Below are 25,134 nucleotides of genomic sequence, written 5' to 3' on the forward strand. Positions count from 1 at the left end.
CACCTCCACCTCCTCTTCCTCCTCCACCTCCACCTCCTCCTCCTCCACCTCCCGGGTCACCCATGAGGCTGGAGGCCGCAGCCAGGATGGATCTGTTCAGGAAGCTGTGGAGGGCGAGGAAGCTGGTCCTCGTGGTGTTCATCCCGCTGTCCCTGCTGCCGCTGCCGCTCATCCACCCCACCAGCGTGAGTAGAAAAACAAACAAACAAACAAACAAACAAAAACAACACGTCTTTTCGACATTTGCAAACAAATGAGGGGGAAAGTAAACATCTGTACGCATTGCGCATTTCTTAAAAAAAAGAAAAAGAAAGGCCAGTCGAGACTCATTCTAAAATGCATTTTATTAATGTAAATTAATTCAACTTATTGTTATGAGTTCATTCATGTCGCACAGTGTTGATTTTCATAAATGACAATGAAAATATCCCTTAAAACATCCTGAGGATCTGTTAATCAGCGTGTCTTGATGGGATTGTGTGTGTGTTTGTGTGTTTGTGTGATTGTGTGATTGTTTGTGTGTGAGGAAGACAAAGGGAATCAATCAGACCCTCTAGTGGTTCTAGGCTCTAGGCCTGTTTCAGAGGGTTGGAGAAGAGACGTCGCCACATGCTGATGAGCTGGAGATCAAAGTGTCAGGGCAGGAAAAAAAAAATCACATTTGAACTCTTTTAGCTGTTAAAAAGCAGGTGATTTTTTTAATCCTGCTTGGAAAGTATTTAAACAAGATTCTATAAATCTGCTCAAATGTGCATTTCTCAATTTCCGGCTTTTAAATCCAACTCAAGTTCTGCACGTTCGGCTTGTGGTTCTAGTTCAGGATCCGGGTTCCGGTACCGGATCCTGAACTTTCCTGACGTTGGAACAGTCGAGAGCGAGTTTGTAACGTGGCAGAAATCGTTTTCTCCAATGGCTCCGATTGGCACAAGTTGACCTTTAACCCCCACTTTTTTTCTTCTTTTTTTTTTTTTAAAAACTCGTGAAAAACATTTTCGTAAACCGTCACAAACTTAAATACTTGCCAGTATTTAGCATTTTGCAAACAAAAACAGTTAAAACTTGAGTCGTCGTGGCTTAATAACTCTTTATTTTCACCTCCTCCGTCAGCCAATCAGGAGGCTCGCTGTTATGTCAGCGGCGCCTTGGGAGGAGGACAAGAAAGAACAAAGGAGCAAAAAAAAAAGAAACAATCCAAGCAATTAAGTTATATAATCAACCGACCGCCACACTGGATTTTAGGCCCCACGTGGCTTCCTTACGACACCAGAGACCCCGGACTGCGTCAGGAATGTGTGTGTGTGCGTGTGTGTGTGTGCGTGTGTGTGTGTGCGTGTGTGTGTGTGTGTGTGTCAGTACTGGGTCCAGCTGCAGGAGAGCAGAACATCTGTAGGAGGTCGTCACGCCGGGGGCAGACGGAATCAAACACGTGCCACACTTGTTTTTTAATAAAATCCAAATCAGATAAATCAAGCCAGTAAATATCACGAGAACATTATTAAACGTCGGCTCTCAGTACTTTTATTTACTCAGAACAGATTCGTTGTCGTATAAAACTGCTATTGTGTGTATTAATACGACGGCTAAACATTCCCGATGCGCTGAACTCAACCCACCTTTTGTAATTGTTTCTCTCTTTCTGCTGAGTATTATATTATTAATGTTAATTATTTGATATATTATAATGAATCTCCAGCAGATTGTTCATGTCGGCCTGCGACTGTCGCACCGTTACACTTATCGTCCGGATTTCCTGTCCTGGAAATAACAACAATTCAACGTGCATTACGCTTTAATTCAGTATATCACGAGCTCTGATGCTGTAAATATTTACGTTTTATAACGTCGCCGCATGAAAGCGACAAAAAAAATCAGTTGGAACTGAGATTTTGGTCCAAAAAAACAGGAGAATCTATTAAAAAAAAACTCACTAACTTTAACTTGCATACTTTTTAATTTAGAATTTTTAATACTGACAATATATGAGGGATCATATTGATCCTGTTTTTGCATTTATTCTTTCAAATAACGGTGTTTTTTTTCTCTTCACACGCGGATGAGGAACAAAAAATTTTTTTGTTGTTTTTAATTTAGATTTTTTTTCAGGCTTGCGTCTCCTGCCTCGTTTAAGTAAAAAATTAGCGATTTAATCAATGAAAATTCCACATTTTAACGCCACTTTTTGTCCATAAAGCATGAATTAGATTCATCGCATCAGGATTTCTCCAAAAAAAAAAAAAAAAAAAAGCACAGAAGGTTTTGAAAAGTCGATTTAAAAAAAAGTTAAAATCAGCTTTCGGGAGACGAAGGGATCTTTTCTGATCGCATCAGCGCTTTTGTGTGAGTCCTTATCTGGGACACGTCCGCGTATAAAGTCTGAGAGGTTGAAAAGACGGAGGGACGGTCGATGGCGGGGGACCCATGACCTCTTCTTGTCTTCCCTCTTATCTCTCCATTTGTTTTCCCCTCGTCCTCCTGTGACTGAGCGACGGAACAGTGGAACCTGTGCGGCCACCGGAGTTGAGAAAAATAAATAAATAAATGCTGAAACGTGAACTTTTGTGCGATAAGCATGTGAAGGCTGACTTTGATCTGACCTTCATTAGAGACGGTGTGTTTAAAGGCGCAGTGCAGATATAACGGGACAAAGTAATCAGAGTACAGCAATGAGGGAATTTAAATGCAGACGAAAACGACGTAAGTATCAAATTTTATTTATTTACTTTTTCTCGGTTGAATCAATGTTAAAAATCGATGGTCAATTATGTATCATTCGGCGCTTTTCTTCTGAAAAATTTCACCTTTTACCCAAAAATCTTTTTCACGGAAACACTGAACATGATGTCGTTGTCATGCCGGGCCACTGGAGGGGGCTGTGGGTCGTTTTTGCAGTAAAACCGCACACAGAGAACAAAATACTATAGGTTGGATTCTTGTCACAGTGACTGCCAAAATAAAAGCACCAAGTCAGAGAGAATAAACACAGGGACTTGTTGTTCACCTGCTGAGCATGTGCAGAAGAACTACGCCATTTGTTTGGGTTTTTTACCCCCGTTTCCATGGCGACGGAGTCGGAGCGTCTTCAAAAAGTAGCATTTTTGAGGGTCGTTGTATAAAAAGACCCCAAATCGCAAGAAAAGGTTTCCATTTTCACTTAACGAACAACAATAACACATTCTAGAGGTTTTTTTTTTTTGTTTTTTTTTTTAATTCTTTTAAAAAATTTTAATTTGTCTTGTTGGACATTGAAAATGAAAGTATAATTCCATAAATCTGCACATTGAATCCTTACAAATACGTGTAAATATTCAGAATGTTGAGTACCAGACTGATGTCAAGGTTTTCTAAGCGACTCAAAATGTGTTTACGTTGGACGTTTTTGCGGTTTATCCTTTTATTTTCTGACCCCGTCGTCGTTCTGCCGTCTGCCTCCGTCTTTGATCGTGAACCCAAACGCCTCGCCGTGATCCGGCAGCTGGAAACACTCCGTCTCCTCCTGCCAAGTTAAAAAAAAAAATAAAAAAAAAACCCTGCTGGGTGCCGTCTGAAAAAAAAAAAAAAAAGAAAAGCCTTTCGCGAAACGGAGTCACCTAAATGACCCGAGGATTAATTCCGGTGCGAAGAAGTACAGAATATCTGACCTTCCTGAGTTAAAACGACCGATTTTCATAAATTACAACCTCACAATGTCCCTTTCATGTGTCGCCGTCTGAACAGAATCTCCACATTCTGAATAAAAACGCCTGAACACGCCTCAGGTTTGACGCTAGAAGGTCTAATATCCCAGATTTCCTCTGAAATGGTCCCAGAAATCCTTTTTAACGTCTGTGTATCAAAGATCAAAGAAAACTCTACAAACTTTCATCTTTCTGACGAAGAAAACGCCGCGGCTTTCATACTTTCAGACGGACTTCAGAAAGTGAAGCGGGTTTGGAGCAGGGGTATTAAAAGAGGCTGGACACGCGTCGCCTCCGACTCGCCCGCTGGGATTCGGCCTCCTTCTGTGTTTATTATTGTAAGATTAAGGGACTGTTTGCTTTTTTTTTTGCTTTTTAATTCTTCATTCCTACAATGTTCTTCTTGCGTAAAAGCGCCACGGCGGGAACTTCTTCTACGTCCCGGCGGAAATCGTCTCTATTGAAGCTGTGGCTTGTTTGTTTGTTTTTTCATGTTTTGTTGCTTTTATTAACGGAGGTCACGAGATTCCGCTTTACTTTGGAAGGTTTGTCACTAAGCCCGCTCGTGTCGCCACAGCGTGTCGATGTTGCGCAACCAGAACCAGATTAATGCACCGTTGGAGTGTGAGTGTGTGTGTGTGTGTGTGTGAGGTGTTAAAGGGAGAGTGTGTGTGTGTGTGTGAGAAACACACTTCACCAACGATAACAAACTCCACGGGGTCGTCCAGTCGGGACTCCAAAACTGACAAATGGGATCCGCCGCATTTAAAAATGAGTGAAAATCGTAAAATGAGACGTGAAAATATCAGAATAAATCAAAAGAAAAACTAAATTCTAAAGAAAGTTAATATAATAAATCAACTTTTCTGAGATATTTTATTGGATCTGTACAGGAAGTGAAATGCATCGTCTGTATAAAGGAGATCTGAGCCGGGAGCGTCTCCATGGCAACGGACGCCGACCTCCTTTCACCCACTTCGTATGGGACGGTTTTTTTTCTGCCGTTTTTTTTGGGGAAAACGTTTAGCCGTTAGCGTCCGAAAAAAATCTAATCGATTGTTCCTTGAATGATGATGAGTCATTCCTGGAAATTTCGTGGAATTCAAGTCGATGATTTGTTGATTTGTCGACACTAGCTAGCCTTTTAGGCAGCAACATCGCCATGTGAAACACTAAGCAGGGAGCGTCTCCATGGCAACGGATCTCCTTTGATCGCCTCATCCACTTTGCATGGGACATTTTTCCCCCCCAAGGTTTTTATGGGGGTTTTTTTCAGAAAAAGTTTAGCCGTTAGCATCCCAAAACCGTATCGATTGTTCCTTGGATGATGGCAAATCATTCCGAGGAATTAAGTTTTTTTTTTTGTGTGTGTGAAGCTGGTAAAATACATATAAAAACATAACTTTTTGTCGTCGACGCTATAAAGAACAAAGCCAAACGAACAAAGCCAAACGAACATCAAAGAGTAAAAGTATGCTGTACGTAGGGTGACGCGTTGTCTGTGTTGCAGGAGGCATGCTGTGCCTACGTGCTGATGGTGACGGCGGTCTACTGGGTGTCGGAGGCCGTCCCCCTCGGCGCCGCCGCGCTGGTCCCCGCCTTCCTCTACCCGCTCTTCGGAGTCCTCAAGTCCAGCGAGGTCGGTCCGTCTGATGGGTCACTTCTGGGGGGAAAAGACAAAAACATTAGCAAATCGTCCGTTTGAGCAACAGTCGACTATGTTTGACCGACGAGTTTAGAGTGAATTGAGTTTTCAGATTTATTTTACATCAAAGATCAAAGAGCTCTTCAGCCCGGCTTCACTCAATCACATAAATAGACATTTTATCTTATTGTTATTATGCAAGAGACATTTTTTAAATGATTCTTAACTCTTGGCTGAAAAATTGCTCTTAAAAAGTCACAGTGACAAAAAAAAAATAATTCTAAAATAACATGAAATGGCTTAAAATGACTAGAATTTCTATTTCTAGAAGAAAAAAAAGATCAGAAAATTAAAAAACAAAACAAAAAAGCTTTTAAAAAGCACGAAATGACTAGAATTTCCCAGAGGAAAAAAAAAGATTATAATTTTTTTTAAGCTTCTAAAAAGAGCCAAAATAGGTTTAAAATTAGAAATGCTGGAAAAAAAATTATCTAAAATGACAAATTAAAAGAAAAACTGCTTAAAATGACTAGATAAGTAAAAAAAAGCTTTTTTTTTAAAAAAAAAAAAGCCAAAATTGGTTTAAAATTCTCAGAAATGCTGACAAAAATATTGATTAAATTGCTAAATTCTCATACTAAACAGCTGCAAATATATTGAAATTAAAATGAATAAATGCAATATAGGATATCAGTTTTCTGCGCGTTTCAAAAACCACATATATGAAAGTTTCTAAGTTGCCGTAGCCTCATTTTTGACGGTTATAAATTATTCGCATGGCATCAATTTGTAAACATTACATTTTCAAAAAAAGTCATTGAATTCAAAATATATGTAAAATCGTGAGTAACGGAGTAAGAAAATGAGGAACTGTTTGCAATATTATAGATTCTCCTGATGTGGGAAGTGGGGATTTCCCAGTTACTCATAAAAAAATGACATTGAAGTGGTTTTACCAGTAAATATGGTCGTAATAATAGTTTCGTTCCAGTTGTGGGAGTAAGTCACGTGACCTGCTGGACATGCGGACGTACATTAAATACATTAAGTCCATTAAATACATTAAGTCCATTAAATACATTAAGTCCAGGTCACAAGCGTTCTCGTTTCCTCCACCAGGTTCAGTTTTTGTTCCTCCGCCGTCGTTCTGTTTCTTTTCTTTAATACTAGTAACACACTTTCCTCCTTTGTATCTCCGGCGTTATGTAAAAGGTGAGCTGAACGCCTCATGTGACACAACCGGCGACAAAGCTGCCCGCTAACGCTTCTCGTAAGCCGCTTGCAAACGTTGGTCCATAAATATTGCCAGCAGAGTTTTTACGCAACGTTTCCCGTCTGTTATGGTGCTTTTTGATTTGGTTTTTTGTTCCTTTCCTCTCGCCTCCCTGGATTCCTGCTCCTGAGTCACAGCAGGAATCTCATAACCTTCACTTTTTAATATATAAAAAATATCTTTAAAACATATATATATATATATACATGTATATATATAAAGCTTATAGTTTAATAAAACAACATTTCTTCCAAAAGGGAGGTTTTTGTTATATTTATCAAAATAAAACCGCCACATTGGATTGTTATGGCGGTGACTGTCAAAATAAAACTGCCACATTGGATTGTTATGGCGGTGACTGTCAAAATAAAACCGCCACATTGGATTGTTATGGCGGTGACTGTCAAAATATAACCGTCACATTGGATTGTTTTGGCGGTGACTGTCAAAATAAAACCGCCACATTGGATTGTTTTGGCGGTGACTGTCAAAATAAAACCGCCACATTGGATTGTTTTGGCGGTGACTGTCAAAATAAAACCGCCACATTGGATTGTTGTGGCGGTGACTGTCAAAATAAAACCGCCACATTGGATTGTTATGGCGGTGACTGTCAAAATAAAACCGCCACATTGGATTGTTATGGCGGTGACTGTCAAAGTAAAATAAAACCGCCACATTGGATTGTTATGGCGGTGACTGTCAAAATAAAACCGCCACATTGGATTGTTATGGCGGTGACTGTCAAAATAAAACCGCCACATTGGATTGTTTTGGCGGTGACTGTCAAAATAAAACCGCCACATTGGATTGTTATGGCGGTGACTGTCAAAATAAAACCGCCACATTGGATTGTTGTGGCGGTGACTGTCAAAATAAAACCGTCACATTGGATTGTTGTGGCGGTGACTGTCAAAATAAAACCACCACATTGGATTGTTGTGGCGGTGACTGTCAAAATAAAACCGCCACATTGGATTGTTGTGGCGGTGACTGTCAAAATAAAACCGCCACATTGGATTGTTGTGGCGGTGACTGTCAAAATAAAACCGCCACATTGGATTGTTGTGGCGGTGACTGTCAAAATAAAACCGCCACATTGGATTGTTGTGGCGGTGACTGTCAAAATAAAATAAAACCGCCACATTGGATTGTTGTGGCGGTGACTGTCAAAATAAAATAAAACCGCCACATTGGATTGTTGTGGCGGTGACTGTCAAAATAAAATAAAACCGCCACATTGGATTGTTTTGGCGGTGACTGTCAAAATAAAATAAAACCGCCACATTGGAATGTTATGGCGGTGACTGTCAAAATAAAACCACCACATTGGATTGTTATGGCGGTGACTGTCAAAATAAAACCGCCACATTGGATTGTTATGGCGGTGACTGTCAAAATAAAACCGCCACATTGGATTGTTGTGGCGGTGACTGTCAAAATAAAACCGCCACATTGGATTGTTATGGCGGTGACTGTCAAAATAAAACCGCCACATTGGATTGTTATGGCGGTGACTGTCAAAATAAAACCGCCACATTGGATTGTTATGGCGGTGACTGTCAAAATAAAACCGTCACATTGGATTGTTGTGGCGGTGACTGTCAAAATAAAACCGCCACATTGGATTGTTGTGGCGGTGACTGTCAAAATAAAACCGCCACATTGGATTGTTGTGGCGGTGACTGTCAAAATAAAACCGCCACATTGGATTGTTGTGGCGGTGACTGTCAAAATAAAACCGTCACATTGGATTGTTGTGGCGGTGACTGTCAAAATAAAACCGCCACATTGGATTGTTATGGCGGTGACTGTCAAAATAAAATAAAACCGCCACATTGGATTGTTGTGGCGGTGACTGTCAAAATAAAATAAAACCGCCACATTGGATTGTTTTGGCAGTGACTGTCAAAATAAAATAAAACCGCCACATTGGATTGTTTTGGCAGTGACTGTCAAAATAAAATAAAACCGCCACATTGGATTGTTTTGGCGGTGACTGTCAAAATAAAATAAAACCGCCACATTGGATTGTTATGGCGGTGACTGTCAAAATAAAACCGCCACATTGGATTGTTATGGCGGTGACTGTCAAAATAAAACCGCCACATTGGATTGTTATGGCGGTGACTGTCAAAATAAAACCGCCACATTGGATTGTTATGGCGGTGACTGTCAAAATAAAACCGCCACATTGGATTGTTGTGGCGGTGACTGTCAAAATAAAACCGCCACATTGGATTGTTGTGGCGGTGACTGTCAAAATAAAACCGTCACATTGGATTGTTGTGGCGGTGACTGTCAAAATAAAACCACCACATTGGATTGTTGTGGCGGTGACTGTCAAAATAAAACCGCCACATTGGATTGTTGTGGCGGTGACTGTCAAAATAAAACCGCCACATTGGATTGTTGTGGCGGTGACTGTCAAAATAAAACCGCCACATTGGATTGTTGTGGCGGTGACTGTCAAAATAAAACCGCCACATTGGATTGTTGTGGCGGTGACTGTCAAAATAAAATAAAACCGCCACATTGGATTGTTGTGGCGGTGACTGTCAAAATAAAATAAAACCGCCACATTGGATTGTTGTGGCGGTGACTGTCAAAATAAAATAAAACCGCCACATTGGATTGTTGTGGCGGTGACTGTCAAAATAAAATAAAACCGCCACATTGGATTGTTTTGGCGGTGACTGTCAAAATAAAATAAAACCGCCACATTGGAATGTTATGGCGGTGACTGTCAAAATAAAACCACCACATTGGATTGTTATGGCGGTGACTGTCAAAATAAAACCGCCACATTGGATTGTTATGGCGGTGACTGTCAAAATAAAACCGCCACATTGGATTGTTGTGGCGGTGACTGTCAAAATAAAACCGCCACATTGGATTGTTATGGCGGTGACTGTCAAAATAAAACCGCCACATTGGATTGTTATGGCGGTGACTGTCAAAATAAAACCGCCACATTGGATTGTTATGGCGGTGACTGTCAAAATAAAACCGTCACATTGGATTGTTGTGGCGGTGACTGTCAAAATAAAACCGCCACATTGGATTGTTGTGGCGGTGACTGTCAAAATAAAACCGCCACATTGGATTGTTGTGGCGGTGACTGTCAAAATAAAACCGCCACATTGGATTGTTGTGGCGGTGACTGTCAAAATAAAACCGTCACATTGGATTGTTGTGGCGGTGACTGTCAAAATAAAACCGCCACATTGGATTGTTATGGCGGTGACTGTCAAAATAAAATAAAACCGCCACATTGGATTGTTGTGGCGGTGACTGTCAAAATAAAATAAAACCGCCACATTGGATTGTTTTGGCAGTGACTGTCAAAATAAAATAAAACCGCCACATTGGATTGTTTTGGCAGTGACTGTCAAAATAAAATAAAACCGCCACATTGGATTGTTTTGGCGGTGACTGTCAAAATAAAATAAAACCGCCACATTGGATTGTTATGGCGGTGACTGTCAAAATAAAACCGCCACATTGGATTGTTATGGCGGTGACTGTCAAAATAAAACCGCCACATTGGATTGTTATGGCGGTGACTGTCAAAATAAAACCGCCACATTGGATTGTTATGGCGGTGACTGTCAAAATAAAACCGCCACATTGGATTGTTGTGGCGGTGACTGTCAAAATAAAACCGCCACATTGGATTGTTGTGGCGGTGACTGTCAAAATAAAACCGCCACATTGGATTGTTGTGGCGGTGACTGTCAAAATAAAACCGCCACATTGGATTGTTGTGGCGGTGACTGTCAAAATAAAACCGCCACATTGGATTGTTGTGGCGGTGACTGTCAAAATAAAACCGCCACATTGGATTGTTGTGGCGGTGACTGTCAAAATAAAACTGCCACATTGGATTGTTATGGCGGTGACTGTCAAAATAAAATAAAACCGCCACATTGGATTGTTGTGGCGGTGACTGTCAAAATAAAATAAAACCGCCACATTGGATTGTTTTGGCAGTGACTGTCAAAATAAAATAAAACCGCCACATTGGATTGTTTTGGCAGTGACTGTCAAAATAAAATAAAACCGCCACATTGGATTGTTTTGGCGGTGACTGTCAAAATAAAATAAAACCGCCACATTGGATTGTTATGGCGGTGACTGTCAAAATAAAAGTCCCAGGAAAACATGGACGGGGAGTCGCAACACTGCTGCCCCGATTCATCTACTGAGCGCGTGCAGAACGACTCGTCACTCCACGAAGTTGCGTTTTCCCTCGTTTCCACGGATCCCGGCCGGGGGAGCGGGGGTGGGGGGGGGAGGCAACGCTGCCGCCCCCGCTCGGCGTAACGCTAGCGCGGCTCGTGTGCAGGTGGCGGCGGAGTATTGCAAGGACACCACGCTGCTGCTGATGGGCGTCATCTGCCTGGCCGCCTCCATCGAGAAGTGGAACCTGCACAAGCGCATCGCCCTGCGCATGGTGATGATCGCCGGGGCCAAACCCGGGATGTGAGTCGCCGCCGCCGCCGCCGCCGTCCGTCCACCAGAGGGCGATGGAGGACGACCGACGGTTGGTTGGTTGATTGATTGATGGATGTCCCCCCCCCCTCCAGGTTGGTGCTGGGCTTCATGTGCTGCACCGTCTTCCTCTCCATGTGGCTCAGCAACACCTCCACCACCGCCATGGTGATGCCCATCGCCGAGGCCGTCCTGCAGCAGCTCATCTGCACCGGCCTGGCCGACGGCCACCACGACTCCGACACGGCCGAGCCGCCCGAGGAGGACAGCGGTACGCTGCGCGCGCTAGCCTGTTGCCCCTGGCGACGCCGCGTGACGTTGACAACCGCTTACAGTGATTCTTGTGTCGTTTTGTTGTTTTTCTGCAGCCGCTTCAGGCAAAGAGGAGAATCTGGAAAAGAACCAATTGGAGCTGCTGTATCGCAACGACAAGTACGTAGCGCCGCTAGTTGTTTCACAGCCGGACGCGTCACCACGGCGACCCCCGGGACAATCTGATGATGTATGAGGGGAAAAAATATAAAGTCCATAAATACTCTGCAAGAACTGAGAAATGTGTTCCTCATGCCTGCGAGAGAAGAAGGAACCGATAATGTGGAAATTGTTTTATATTTGCATTATATTTTTTATATATATATATATATATATACACATGATGTTTATTTTTTTATTATAAATATATACATTTCATTATTTTATTATATATTATACATATATATATTTTGTTTTATTTCGTCTCCAAGTTCTGCACTCTTAAAACATGAAAAGAAGTGTGTGTGTGTGTGTGTGTGTGTGTGTGTATACACACCACACACACTTATTTTTTATAATATGTATTTTTTATGTTAAATATATTATTCGTTTTTTGATAATATTGTTTTTAATATATATGTATTATAATTGTTTTTTTAATAGTATATATTTTTTTAAATCTCGTCTCCAAGTCCTGCACTCTTAAAACATGAAAAGAAAATTTTCATCTTATATTTAAATTTCTTCATCTCTATTATGCAATTCCATCTTAATGCATTAAATCCTGGTTGTAGTGAGTTAATTATTATGTAACCCTACATAATAATTATTATTAATAATTATTCTGTTATCCTACATAAAAACTATTATTAATACGTATGTAACTCTACATGGTTACCAATTAGGCTTTTTACCTTCATATGTGTTTTTATTGTATTATTTCCTCAACAAGGAGCTTCTAACCTTTTCTGCATATGTGACTTTTTATTTTCTTTCCATTTTCACACAATTTGAGCAGTTTGAGCACAAATGAGACAGAACTTCTGAGGAAACTGTTAGATTTTGGTGTAAAACACATCCTGACATGCATCTGTGGTTTTAGCGCTTTAACGTCCCACTTGAATCCCCCAGTAGTGAATGTGCCAAGCAGGAGTTCTGCCCACTGGCCGAGGTGAGTCCCGGCGCCGCCTTTACTGCTTTCACCCAATCAGACACCAGTAGACGGAATGGCTGACTCTCTGGTTTCCCGCCTCAGGGCGGCGCCGGCGAGCTCAACGGCTTCGGCCTGAACCCCATCTCCACCCAGCAGTTCGCCAGGCACGCCAACGGACACCTGCCTCAGGTGAGAGTCGGCGGCGGGTGGTGGGCGGGGCTGGGCTGGGGAAGGGGGCGGGGCTAGGATCTAAATCTGCCCCCGGACCGCCTCCCAGGTGGCGATCGAGATCCCCAACGTGAAGCGGGTGAAGGCGAGGCGGGACTCCCAGTACCCCACCAAGAGGGACCACATGATCTGCAAGTGCCTGTCGCTCAGCATCACCTACGCCGCCACCATCGGCGGCCTCATCACCATCACCGGCACGTCCACCAACCTCATCTTCGCCGAGCAGTTCAACACGTAGGTGGTTGATTTCTTGGCGGCTTGAGGGGGGAGGGGGGGGGGGGGGGTTTGTTAACTCTGTGTCTGGAGGGGGGGGGTCTGAGATCAAACTAATCAGCCTCCGCGGTCCTGCCAGAGCCGATTTCCTCCAGCCGCGGCCATAAGCCCGGCAGAATGGCCTCCTTCATGTCGCGGCTTGTTGGGCAAAGGTCAGCTTGTGAGTCTGTGTGTGTTTGTGTCTGTAATCCTGATGTGTTGCTGGAAGGAGCTGCAGTCCATGTGCTTGTTGAGGGCAGATTTCCATCTCGGAAATATTCGACGTCGCATTAAAAGAGACGCTATAGAAACGATGAGGTTTGCATGCCAGGCCACTAGGAGGTGCTGTTTTTTTTTTGTATCGGTTGTTTTGTGATCCAGATGACGGGAAAATGTGAATCTTTCTCCTGCGTGAGCAGAACCCGTCCAGTCGCCATTGCATTTCGCCACCTTGTTTCCATGGAGACGGACCATTTTTAACTTGCATTTTGTTCCGTTTCCACGGAGAATGTATTTTAACGTTTTCAAAAAGTTGTGTTTTCACCAGTTTCCATGGAAACGGTGTCGGAATGTTTTCAAAAAGTTGTGTTTTCACCAAGTTTCTTTGGAGACGGTGTCGGAATGTTTTCAAAAAGTTGTGTTTTCACCAAGTTTCTTTGGAGACGGTGTCGGAATGTTTTCAAAAAGTTGTGTTTTCACCAAGTTTCTTTGGAGACGGTGTCGGAATGTTTTCAAAAGTTGTGTTTTCACCATGTGCTTGTTGAGGACAGATTTCCATCTCGGAAAATATTCAACGTCGCATTAAAAGAGACGCTAGAAACGATGCGGTTGCTATGCCAGGCCACTAGGAGGTGCTGGGTTTTTTTTCTATCGGTTGTTTTGCGATCTAGATGACGGGAAAATGTGAATCTTTCTCCTGCGTGAGCAGAACCCTTTATTACGCCCAGTAGCTGTTGCATCTCACCACCTTGTTTCCATGGAGACGGACCATTTTTAAGTTGCATTTTGTTCCATTTTCACGGATAATGTATTGTAATGCTTTTAAAAAGTTGTGTTTTCACCAAGTTTCTATGGAGACGGTGTCGGAATGTTTTAAAAAGTTGTGTTTTCACCAAGTTTCTATGGAGACGGTGTCGGAATGTTTTCAAAAAGTTGTGTTTTCACCAAGTTTCTATGGAGACGGTGTCGGAATGTTTTCAAAAGTTGTATTTTCCCCAGTTTCCATGGAGACGGTGTCGGAATGTTTTCAAAAAGTTGTGTTTTCACCAAGTTTCTATGGAGACTGTGTCGGAATGTTTCAAAAAGTTGTTTTCTCACCAAGTTTCTATGGAGACTGATTCGGAATGTTTTCAAAAAGTTGTGTTTTCACCAAGTTTCTATGGAGACTGTGTCGGAATGTTTTCAAAAAGTTGTGTTTTCACCAAGTTTCTATGGAGACTGTGTCAGAATGTTTTCAAAAAGTTGTGTTTTCACCAAGTTTCCATGGAGACTGTGTCAGAATGTTTTCAAAAAGTTGTGTTTTCACCAGTTTCCCTCAGAAACGCGCCCCCACCCCGGTTTCCGTGGAGACGGCGTTGGTGCGTGTTCGCATAGCTACGTTTTGTCATTTCCTTTGGGGACCGTGTCAGAGCATTTTATTTTATTTATTTATTTTATAAAGTTCCACCTTAGAACCCATTTTTTTGGGACATTTTCCTGTATTTTTTTTATTTTTTTTTTTATTAAAAATGGCTTTTTGTTGAGATTGTTATAATACTCTGTTGTAATTGTTTAGTTTTTTTTTGCAAAATATAGATCTTTTCTTGTCGTATACTCTGTGCCACATCAAAAAAAAAACAAACGTTAGTTTACCACGGAACTCTGCTCCTTTCCAGCCGCTACCCCGACGCCAAAGTCATCAACTTCGGCACGTGGTTCATCTTCAGCTTCCCCATCGCCCTCATCATGCTGGTGCTCACCTGGCTGTGGCTGCACTTCCTCTTCCTCGGCTGCAAGTGAGTCGGCCAATCGGAGCGCGTCTCCGCCCGGCGACGGGTGACTCGCCCGCCGAAATCAACAAAAATAATAAACCACCGGGCGTCGTCACGGGCGGTCAGAGCGTCGTGTTGTCGGCGTGCGGTCGGTGACGCCTGCTGTGTCATGTTGTTATTATTTTATTTAATTTTAGCTTCAGGGAAACCTGCTCGCTAAGCAAGAAGCGCAAAACCCGGAGGGAGGTGCTGTCGGAGAAGAGGATCCAGGAGGAGTACTCCAAGCTGGGGCCCATCAGGTGTGTGTGTGTGTTCAAACTCAGTTTGTGGGTGAAAAATGACCTCCAATCGTACAAGAATGGGCCGAAAGCCTGAGTTTCGCCGGGTCGTGTGAACGACCGCACGCCGCTTTCCTGGAGAAATGAACTCGCCGACAAATACGCCCAGGCGTTTTTGAACACGGGGTCGTTTTCCTTCTGAAAACTCACCGAATGAGGCGCTAAAATCTGTCGCTTCTCTATAAAACTCGAAAAAAAAAAAAAAAAAACAGCACAACAGAGTCACGAGTCTCCCAAAATCTGACTTTTTATATTTATTTATTTATCTTTGTTTGGTTGAAATATACAACAGTGTACACATAGGATATTGTACCTATCATATCCTTTTCTTTTTAAACAATAAAAATAACAAGAACAATAGAACCCAGTCTCTGACAGCAATATAATGATGAAACACTGCGAATGTAAAGTAAAAAGTAAACAACAAAAGAAAAGAGAAAAAAATTTAATAATTAAATTAAATTAAACATGAATAGGATCAGTAATAGCAATAGTGATTTTAGAAAATAACAGTAACCACAACAATGGCTAAGTAATAATAATGACAATAATAATTAAATGGGTGTATAGACAAGTATATATATAAGCAAAAAAATAGAATACCGACTTTTTATAACGTGTTTATAAAACACAGCAGTGAAGGACGCTGAGAGATTTTTTTCTTTAAATAAGGAATATTTGCTAAACTCAAAATATACCAAAGTTCCATTAACCGGAAAACAAAAAGTAGAGAAATTTGCAAGTTATTCATGTTTTAATTTTTTTTTTTAAATCTGATTGAAATGCTGCTGAACTGCCCTGTTTTGTTGTTTCTATAGATAGATAGATGTTGCTGTTTTCATCGATGAAAACTATTTCTAATATAATTGTATTTCTATATTGCCAAATACAATAATTTCAAGGCACTTTTACAAAGAAAAACCCAACAGTTCCACAAGCGACGATGGAAAACTTCCCTTATATAGGAAGAAAAAAACCTTTGAGACGAGATGGGAGGGAAAAGGAAGAACAGTTAAAAGTTAGCAAGTTAAAAGTACTCTAGACCAGTGTTTCTCAACCGCTGATGTTTCCTCCAGATCGTCAGCTGAGCCGTGGGAAATTATCACATTTCACATTTTTTTCTAAAAACATTCCCTCTCACAGCGACAGTGTGTTGCAGAGGAATCATGTATAAATACTCTCCACCACTAGAGGGCAGCACAGAACTTTGCCGGTGAAATGTAAAGTGACAGACGTCAGTGTGGTTCATCTCCACCTCCTGCTACCATCTTGTATCAAAGTACTGTGTCAGTGACAGTGATGGAGAAGTTTTTGAAAACCAGGATCTCAGCTCTTCATCCATCAGGTCCAGGTTTCACACTGACGGAGTCACTATTAAAAAAAAGTCCTTGCTTTCTGGATTTACTGGATTCCTGTTGATCAAACTTTGATGAGAAAGACTTTATATTGTTAATTGAGGCTACAGAGTTTAACTTTTTAACATGTTCAGGTGGAGGTGTGACTCCAGATGTTTTACAAAGAAAAAAGTGTGTCTTGACTCAAAAAGGTAGAAAAACAGATTTAAAGAATGTAGAAATACACAAGAGGAGGTGAAGGAGGACTTCAGGTCAGGATCAAACCGTTGGTGTGAATTTCACGCCGGTTTCCTCCCGTCTTGACACGAGTTCATGTTTGGCTGCCAGACGTGACGTCGTGTCGCCGCCGTAATCGCTGACGTGTTCTTGTGGTGTGTGTGTGTGTGTGTGTGTGTGTGTGTGTCTCCCAGTTACCCAGAGGTGGTGACGGGCGTCTTCTTCATCCTGATGACTCTGCTGTGGTTCACCAGAGAGCCGGGCTTCGTTCCCGGCTGGACGTCGCTCTTTGAGAAGTAAGAAGCTTCGTTTTATTTATTTAATTATTTATTTATTATTAAACCGTCTCGCCGTCAAAACGTCTATTGACTCCCTCGTTTCCTCCCCGGTAGGAAAGGCTACAGGACCGACGCCACGGTGTCGGTCCTCCTGGGCTTCCTGCTCTTCCTCATACCAGCCAGACGACCCTTCTCCTCCTCCTCCTCCTCCTCCTCCTCTTCCTCCTACTCAGGTTGGGTGATATTTAACCTGGAATAGAATTAATTTGCAGTGAATCCACATCATTCACTTCCTGATTTCCTCTATTTTCCTTACACTAAATAAGTATGAAAATGTGAAATATTCCATTGGAAATATAATTTTTAGTGAGTAAAACAAGTTTAAACTACAATGGGCCACCAAATATAGTTAAGATTTGTATATCTGTGTAACTTTTTAAGATGAATACATGAGATGTATTTATTGATATTCACGAATAACGTATAAATGGTTCCATTGCTTGTTTCCCTGAACTTTTTTTTCTGAAATTCCACATTTGTATGCCTCACAAGACGCCTGACGTCTCGGTTATTGTGCAGCTTGTAACAGTCTGAACGTTTAGTTTGTTGAATTAAACTCGATAGGCTTTGAGAAATTCCGTCTCGGCGTCAGAAACCAGAGAACAAGAGGTGTTGCCTGGACGACCATCGCAAAGGCGCAAGTTTTTAATAGATAAGATAAGATAAGATCAAATAAGCCTTTATTGATCACAAAGGAGAAATGTACTTGTTACGTTCTGCTCTTAGGGACTCATAAGTAGGAAAGACAAGAAATGTGCAAACAGTTAGATCAGAGTAGAGGAATCTTATATACAATGACTATCAAGAACTCTAAGGGCCAAAAGTATTTACAGTAAAAAGTAATAATAAATAAAATAAAATCGGACTAAAATTAGATAAAAATCACAAACTATAATAAAGTATAATAAGTTCTAAGGGGAGCAAAGTATACAGTAAGATGAATACAAGGAAATTAAACTATGATGGGGGGAGGGGGGGCAAAGTGTAGAATAAAGTACAATAAACATACTATAGTAAAAAATAATAACAGTGTTGGCAGGTTCTGTCCTAAGTGGTCAATTAAGTGGCGTAGATAAAAGACATAGATAAGTGGCATAGCTACAGGGGTTATTGCACATAGTTTTTTGCATGTTATTGCATGTTATTGCATGTTATTGCATGTTATTGCATGTTATTGCAGGTTATTGCAGGTTATTGCACATAGTTTTTTGCAGGTTATTGCACATAGTTTTTTGCAGGTTATTGCACATAGTTTTTTGCAGGTTATTGCACATAGTTTTTTGCAGGTTATTGCACATAGTTTTTTGCAGGTTATTGCACATAGTTTTTTGCAGGTTATTGCACATAGTTTTTTGCAGGTTATTGCATGTTATTGTAGGTTGTTGCATGTTATTGTAGGTTATTGCATAGTTTTTTGCAGGTTATTGTATGTTATTGCAGGTTGTTGCAGGTTATTGCAGGTTATTGTATGTTACTTTACAGCCTTGTTGTACAATCTAACAGCAGAGGGGATGAAGGACTCGCGGTAGTTTAAAGTGTTTTAAAGGTAATGGGAGTAACAGGAGGGAGAGAATGTTCAAACTACGGATGGCCTGGTGGTCCTGCAAAGGACAAAAATTAATCAAATAACTTGTTGTTTCATAGTTTATTAATTTCTGTGTCACTGGATCTTTGTGCTTCAGCGGACAGTTCGGAGTCGGACCCGCTCGCTCCCATGATCACCTGGAAGGACTTCCAGAGGCTGATGCCGTGGGAGATCGTCATCCTGGTGGGAGGAGGCTACGCGCTGGCCGCCGGCTGCAAGGTGAAATGGAAATAAATGCATTTCTGGAAATGATTTATAGAAAAATCTGCAAGAAATACTGGGTGAGAAGATTCCAATGTCCTGCAGTGTACTGTATATGTGCAACTTGACTGAAAAGGAGTGTAATGGGAAATGATAGATACTTTATTAGAATACTAGAAGTATGTAAAAATTTTCAAATTTAAAAAAAGCTATTATAAGGAGCTGGAGGAGGATTAACCCACCCAAAGTACCAATAGATGATTATTGAAGAAATCTATAAAAAAAACATAACCCACAAGGAGGAGAAATGTAAAATAAATGGACTGAATGCAAGACTTGAACTAGTGGAAGGAATAATTAATATATCCAGTTATATTGTTGATATCAAGCATGATTTCAGGCATCTGGACGGTCAATTTTCAGAAAAGACGGCCGAAAAAATAGCGGACGTGTTGCTCAAAGCCTCTAAAATGTCTGTATAATGTCCCTCACTATTAATAAAAGTCAAATTTTGCCTGAATTGATCTGATTTTCGCCAAAAATATAGCGAATTCTCGGCTTATGGACACAACGCACTTCCGGATTTATGTTGTGCCCAGTCCCGAGCAACGTGATTGGTCAGTTGAGGTCATGTGGTCTAGACCTTTTTAAAAGATGGCCTCTGATTGGCTGGTTCTTCTCTGATTCATCCATGGTGCGTTCAAATGCCCAAGCAGAAAGGAGGAATATTCTCTCCTTTCTTTTTACACAATCCACGCAGGTGGAAATGAAAAAATTAGTGAGATAATAGGTCTATATAATTAATACCAAAAATTTTATGAGAAAAAGAAATGTATTTAAATACATTTTGGACAATTGAACAACGTTTTTGTTCTACGTATGTTCATAAAAGCCCAATAGAAATCTGAGAATAAGTGGAAATCAAATTAAATGAACTTGTGAATCAGTTCGTGTGTGTGTGTGTGTGTGTGTGTGTGTGTGTGTGTGTGTGTGTGTGTGTGTGTGTGTGTGTGTGTGTGTGTGTGTGTGTGTGTGTGTGTGTGTGTGTGTGTGTGTGTGTGTGTGTGTGTGTGTGTGTGTGTGTGTGTGTGTGTGTGTGTGTGTGTGTGTGTGTGTGTGTGTGTGTGGTAGTAGTAGAGAGCTTTATTTATTCCTCCCCAGGGGGAAACACAAACTTACAACAGCTCAAGGTAAAAGGTGCAGAACTTATAAAACTAAGGAATTAAAATATGTAAATATCTAAACAAGAGCACAAAAAATAGAATATGTAAAAAGAAAACAATCCAGTAAAAAGAAAAATCCTCTCAAAATAGAGTAAATTGCCAGGATTGCTGTACACACAGTGTATAAAGGTAAAGAGATGTACTCAGTGCAGGTGGAACGGTACAGGTAGGACATTTACAGTGCGTTGTTAAATATCCTGTGTGTGTGTGTGTGCGTGTGTGTGTGTGTGCGTGCGTGTGTGTGTGTGTGTGTGCAGGTGTCGGGCCTGTCGGTGTGGATCGGCCGGCAGCTGGAGCCCATGAGCGGCCTCCCCCCCTGGGCCGTCACCCTGCTGGCCTGCCTGCTGGTGTCGGCCGTCACCGAGTTCGCCTCCAACCCGGCGACTCTCACCGTCTTCCTGCCCATCCTGTCGGCGCTGGTAACCTCGCCCTCCCGCCTCGCCCTCCCGCCTCGCCCTCCCGCCTCGCCCTCCCTCCTCGCCCTCCCACCTCGCCCTCCCTCCTCGCCCTCCCTCCTCGCCCTCCCGCCTCGCCCTCCCGCCTCGCCCTCCCGCCTCGCCCTCCCTCCTCGCCCTCCCACCTCGCCCTCCCTCCTCGCCCTCCCTCCTCGCCCTCCCGCCTCGCCCTCCCGCCTCGCCCTCCCGCCTCGCCCTCCCGCCTCGCCCTCCCTCCTCGCCCTCCCACCTCGCCCTCCCTCCTCGCCCTCCCTCCTCGCCCTCCCGCCTCGCCCTCCCGCCTCGCCCTCCCGCCTCGCCCTCCCTCCTCGCCCTCCCACCTCGCCCTCCCACCTCGCCCTCCCTCCTCGCCCTCCCTCCTCGCCCTCCCGCCTCGCCCTCCCTCCTCGCCCTCCCACCTCGCCCTCCCGCCTCGCCCTCCCTCCTCGCCCTCCCACCTCGCCCTCCCGCCTCGCCCTCCCTCCTCGCCCTCCCGCCTCGCCCTCCCGCCTCGCCCTCCCGCCTCGCCCTCCCGCCTCGCCCTCCCTCACGCCCTCCCTCCTCGCCCTCCCTCCTCGCCCTCCCTCCTCGCCCTCCCGCCTCGCCCTCCCGCCTCGCCCTCCCTCCTCGCCCTCCCGCCTCGCCCGCCCTCCCGCCTCGCCCTCCCGCCTCGCCCTCCCTCCTCGCCCTCCCGCCTCGCCCTCCCTCCTCGCCCTCCCGCCTCGCCCTCCCTCCTCGCCCTCCCGCCTCGCCACGCCCTACACAACACGCCCTCTTGCTTTTCTTTTTCTTTATCTTTGTTTGGTTGAAAAATACAACAGTGTACACATAGAATATTGTACATATCATATCCTTTTCTTTTTAAACAATCAAAATAGCAAGAACAATAGAACCCAGTCTCTGACAGCAATATAATGATGAAACACTACGAATTTAAAGTAAAAAGAAAAGAGAAAAAAATAAAATAATTAAATTAAATTAAACATGAATAGGATCAGTAATAGCAATAATGATTTTAGAAAATAACAGTAACCACAACAATGACTAAGTAATAATAAGGACTAATAATTAAACGGTGTATAGACAAGTCTTAAGTACAGATGTGTAACAGTGAAGTACGACACCACAACTCTGTTGTTTTATAAACTCTTTCCCTCCTTCTCTCTCTCTCTCTTTCCCTCCCTCTCTCTCTCTCTTTCCCTCCCCCTCTCCCTCTCTCTTCCCCTCCCTCCCTCTCTCTCTCTTCTCCTCTCTCTCCCTCCCTCCAGTCGGAGACCCTGCAGATCAACCCCCTCCACACTCTCATCCCCTCCACCATGTGTGTGTCCTTCGGGGTGATGCTCCCAGTGGGGAACCCCCCCAACGCCATCGTCTTCAGCTACGGCCACGTGCAGATCAGCGACATGGTGCGGCGTCCACACACACACACGCACACACACACACACACACACACACACACACACACACACACACACACTCTGCGGGGGAACGTCGTGTTTCTTATGTAATCCAGAGTACCAAGACACTGAGTACAGAGTGTTGAGGTCCAAAGTTGCACGCCATCGCTTCACGAGGCGTTTTCATGTCGTGCCACTAGAGGGTGCTGTTGGTGGTTTTTTGTAATGAAACCACACACACACACACACACCACACTATAAACGTTAACAAATGGCGAGTACTGTAGTATTTTTTCCCCCTTGATGAGCTTGTCACGTCGACGGGCCCCTCACCTCGCCCCTCCTCTTCCTCGCCCCTCCTCTTCCTCGCCCCTCCTCTTCCTCGCTCCTCACCTCGCCCCTCCTCTTCCTCGCCCCTCCTCTTCCTCGCCCCTCCTCTTCCTCGCTCCTCACCTCGCCCCTCCTCTTCCTCGCCCCTCCTCTTCCTCGCCCCTCCTCTTCCTCGCCCCTCACCTCGCCCTTCCTCGCCCCTCACCTCGCCCCTCCTCTTCCTCGCCCCTCAACTCACCCCTCCTCTTCCTCGCCCCTCACCTCGCCCCTCCTCTTCCTCGCCCCTCACCTCGCCCCTCCTCTTCCTCGCCCCTCACCTCGCCCTTCCTCGCCCCTCCTCTTCCTCGCCCCTCCTCTTCCTCGCCCCTCTCCTCTTCCTCGCCCCTCTCCTCTTCCTCGCCCCTCTCCTCTTCCTCGCCCCTCTCCTCTTCCTCGCCCCTCTCCTCTTCCTCGCCCCTCCTCTTCCTTGCCCCTCACCTCGCCCCTCCTCTTCCTCGCCCCTCCTCTTCCTCGCCCCTCACCTCGCCCCTCCTCTTCCTCGCCCCTCCTCTTCCTCGCCCCTCCTCTTCCTCGCCCCTCCTCTTCCTCGCCCCTCACCTCGCCCTTCCTCGCCCCTCACCTCGCCCCTCCTCTTCCTCGCCCCTCTCCTCTTCCTCGCCCCTCACCTCGCCCCTCCTCTTCCTCGCCCCTCACCTCGCCCCTCCTCTTCCTCGCCCCTCACCTCGCCCCTCCTCTTCCTCGCCCCTCACCTCGCCCCTCCCCTTCCTCGCCCCTCACCTCGCCCCTCCTCTTCCTCGCCCCTCACCTCGCCCCTCCTCTTCCTCGCCCCTCACCTCGCCCCTCCTCTTCCTCGCCCCTCACCTCGCCCCTCCTCTTCCTCGCCCCTCACCTCGCCCCTCCTCTTCCTCGCCCCTCCTCTTCCTCGCCCCTCCTCTTCCTCGCCCCTCACCTCGCCCCTCCTCTTCCTCGCCAGGTGAAGGCCGGTTTCGGGGTGAACCTGATCGGCGTGGCCGTGGTCATGCTGGCCATCACCACCTGGGGGGCGCCGCTCTTCAGCCTGGCCGAGTTCCCCGCCTGGGCCACGTCCAGGAACGTCACGGGGGGCTTATAGCCGCCGGACGCACACACGGAGACGAAAAGAAAGAAAAGAAAAATGACTGAATGTTTTTGAAGAGGACGGAAGTTTCTGGAGGGACGAGACGAGGAGGACGAGACCGACTGGCTTTGAAGGAAGATCGTGTGTGTGTGTGTGTGTGTGTGTGTGTGTGTGTGTGTGTGTGTGTGTGTGTGTGTGTGTGTGTGTGTGTGTGTGTGTGTGTGTGTGTGTGTGTGTGTGTGTGTGTGTGTGTGTGTGTGTGTGTGTGTGTGTGTGTGTGTGTGTGTGTGTGTGTGTGTGTGTGTGTGTGTGTGTGTGTGTGTGTGTGTGTGGTGTGTGTCGGCTTCATGGAGCTCATACGATCAACGTTCGTCGAAGTGGCCACTAGGGGGAGCTCTACACCTTTGGCAAAATGTCTTTTTTTTTTTTTTTACCTTTTTAATGCAGTTTGACATGATTTTCTCATCATGTTTTCATTTAATCATTCAAAAAAAAAAAAAAACTGTACTTTGTGGCTACAAAGATGAAGAACTTTGATTTTTTGTTTTTGTTTTTAGATGACAATACATTAGTAGTGACTTGTTGTGACGGAAGCTGGTGTTGAGGAGGGAACGATGGTCACTGCAGAGGGTTTTAATGTGAAATCTGCTGCTCAAAGGCACGCGGTCACGTACGTTTTCCCTACGACGGCTGCTGATGTTACCGTCCGCACAGATTCCACACGTACTTTTCTACGCAAAGAGAAACTTTAAACGCCGTCCAACTTTAGCTGCTACCTTTTTTTGAGAAATTCTGCCGTCTTGATTCGTCTCAAAGTGTCCAGAGTTCGTCTGCCGTGGATTTTTACATTCTTTCTACTCAGGCAGTTCAGAAACACCTTCTTCAAATCGCGACAGGAAAACATCTCCTGTCCTCCTCGTGCCTTTGTAATATCCCACGTACTTTATTTATGTGATAAAATAGCTGTTTGACTGATCATGGTTGTTTTTTTTAAAGACACTAAAAGTCAACTCTAGAGTTTGCTCTGGTTTTATTGTAAATTAACGTTGCAATATAGTGTGAGGCGATTGTTTTGGGTTTTTTTTTTTTTTTTTAAAGAAATGTGTCTAGTTCCTGTTAATCCCCATCATTTCTGCCCAAGACCATTTTTGAGCTCCTGTTTGTGACGTTTAGTGACTTTTCTTTCACAGCAGTAGTTATTTATCATAACTGCATTAACACAGAATGACCAAATGAATCAAGGGTGTCAAACACGTTTCAGCTCAGGAGCCAATTTCACCCTCGACTGGTGATACACTCCCATAATAACCTTTTAAATGTAATGTTTTTCTTTGTTGTGGTGCAGGGTATACGTGAGGAAAATGTTTATTTTCAAAAAAGAACAAGTGATTATGACAGAAAATGACTGCAATCTGAACAAAAAGCCAATTCTAAAGCAAAATGCAGTGAAATGTCGCCAGAAAAAGCACCTTGGATCAGTTAAGTTGTTTCTAATCAGAAATGTGTTGAAAAATACATGTTTTCGTTGGAATTTTAACAATTTACCTGTTTTGTCCTCCGTGCCTTATGATAAAAACAAAACGCCCACACACATATGAACGTTTAAAAAATAATAGCATTTCTCCATGTTATGATTATTTCATAATGTATTGAACCAAACAAGTGGTTCACTTTTTTTTT

At 43.9% G+C, this 25,134-nt stretch overlaps 1 protein-coding gene across 1 annotated transcript; it reads left to right on the plus strand.

Moving 5' to 3' along the window:
- Positions 1-62: 62 nt before the first annotated feature.
- On the plus strand, positions 63-23,469 carry slc13a4 (solute carrier family 13 member 4; the record flags this gene model as incomplete). The annotated part of the gene is made up of 16 exons (XM_080518533.1): positions 63-185; positions 5,185-5,313; positions 10,941-11,077; positions 11,182-11,357; positions 11,455-11,518; positions 12,470-12,509; positions 12,594-12,680; positions 12,769-12,953; positions 14,846-14,965; positions 15,139-15,240; positions 17,045-17,146; positions 17,243-17,361; positions 18,871-18,992; positions 20,455-20,616; positions 21,900-22,037; positions 23,332-23,469. 16 exons carry the CDS (start codon positions 63-65, stop codon positions 23,467-23,469), a joined length of 1,944 nt encoding a protein of 647 aa, XP_080374659.1.
- Between the last annotated feature and the right edge of the window lie 1,665 nt (positions 23,470-25,134).

Source organism: Blennius ocellaris (assembly GCF_963422515.1).
Source record: "Blennius ocellaris genome assembly, chromosome: 22".
In the NCBI taxonomy this organism is placed as follows: Eukaryota; Metazoa; Chordata; class Actinopteri; order Blenniiformes; family Blenniidae; genus Blennius; species Blennius ocellaris.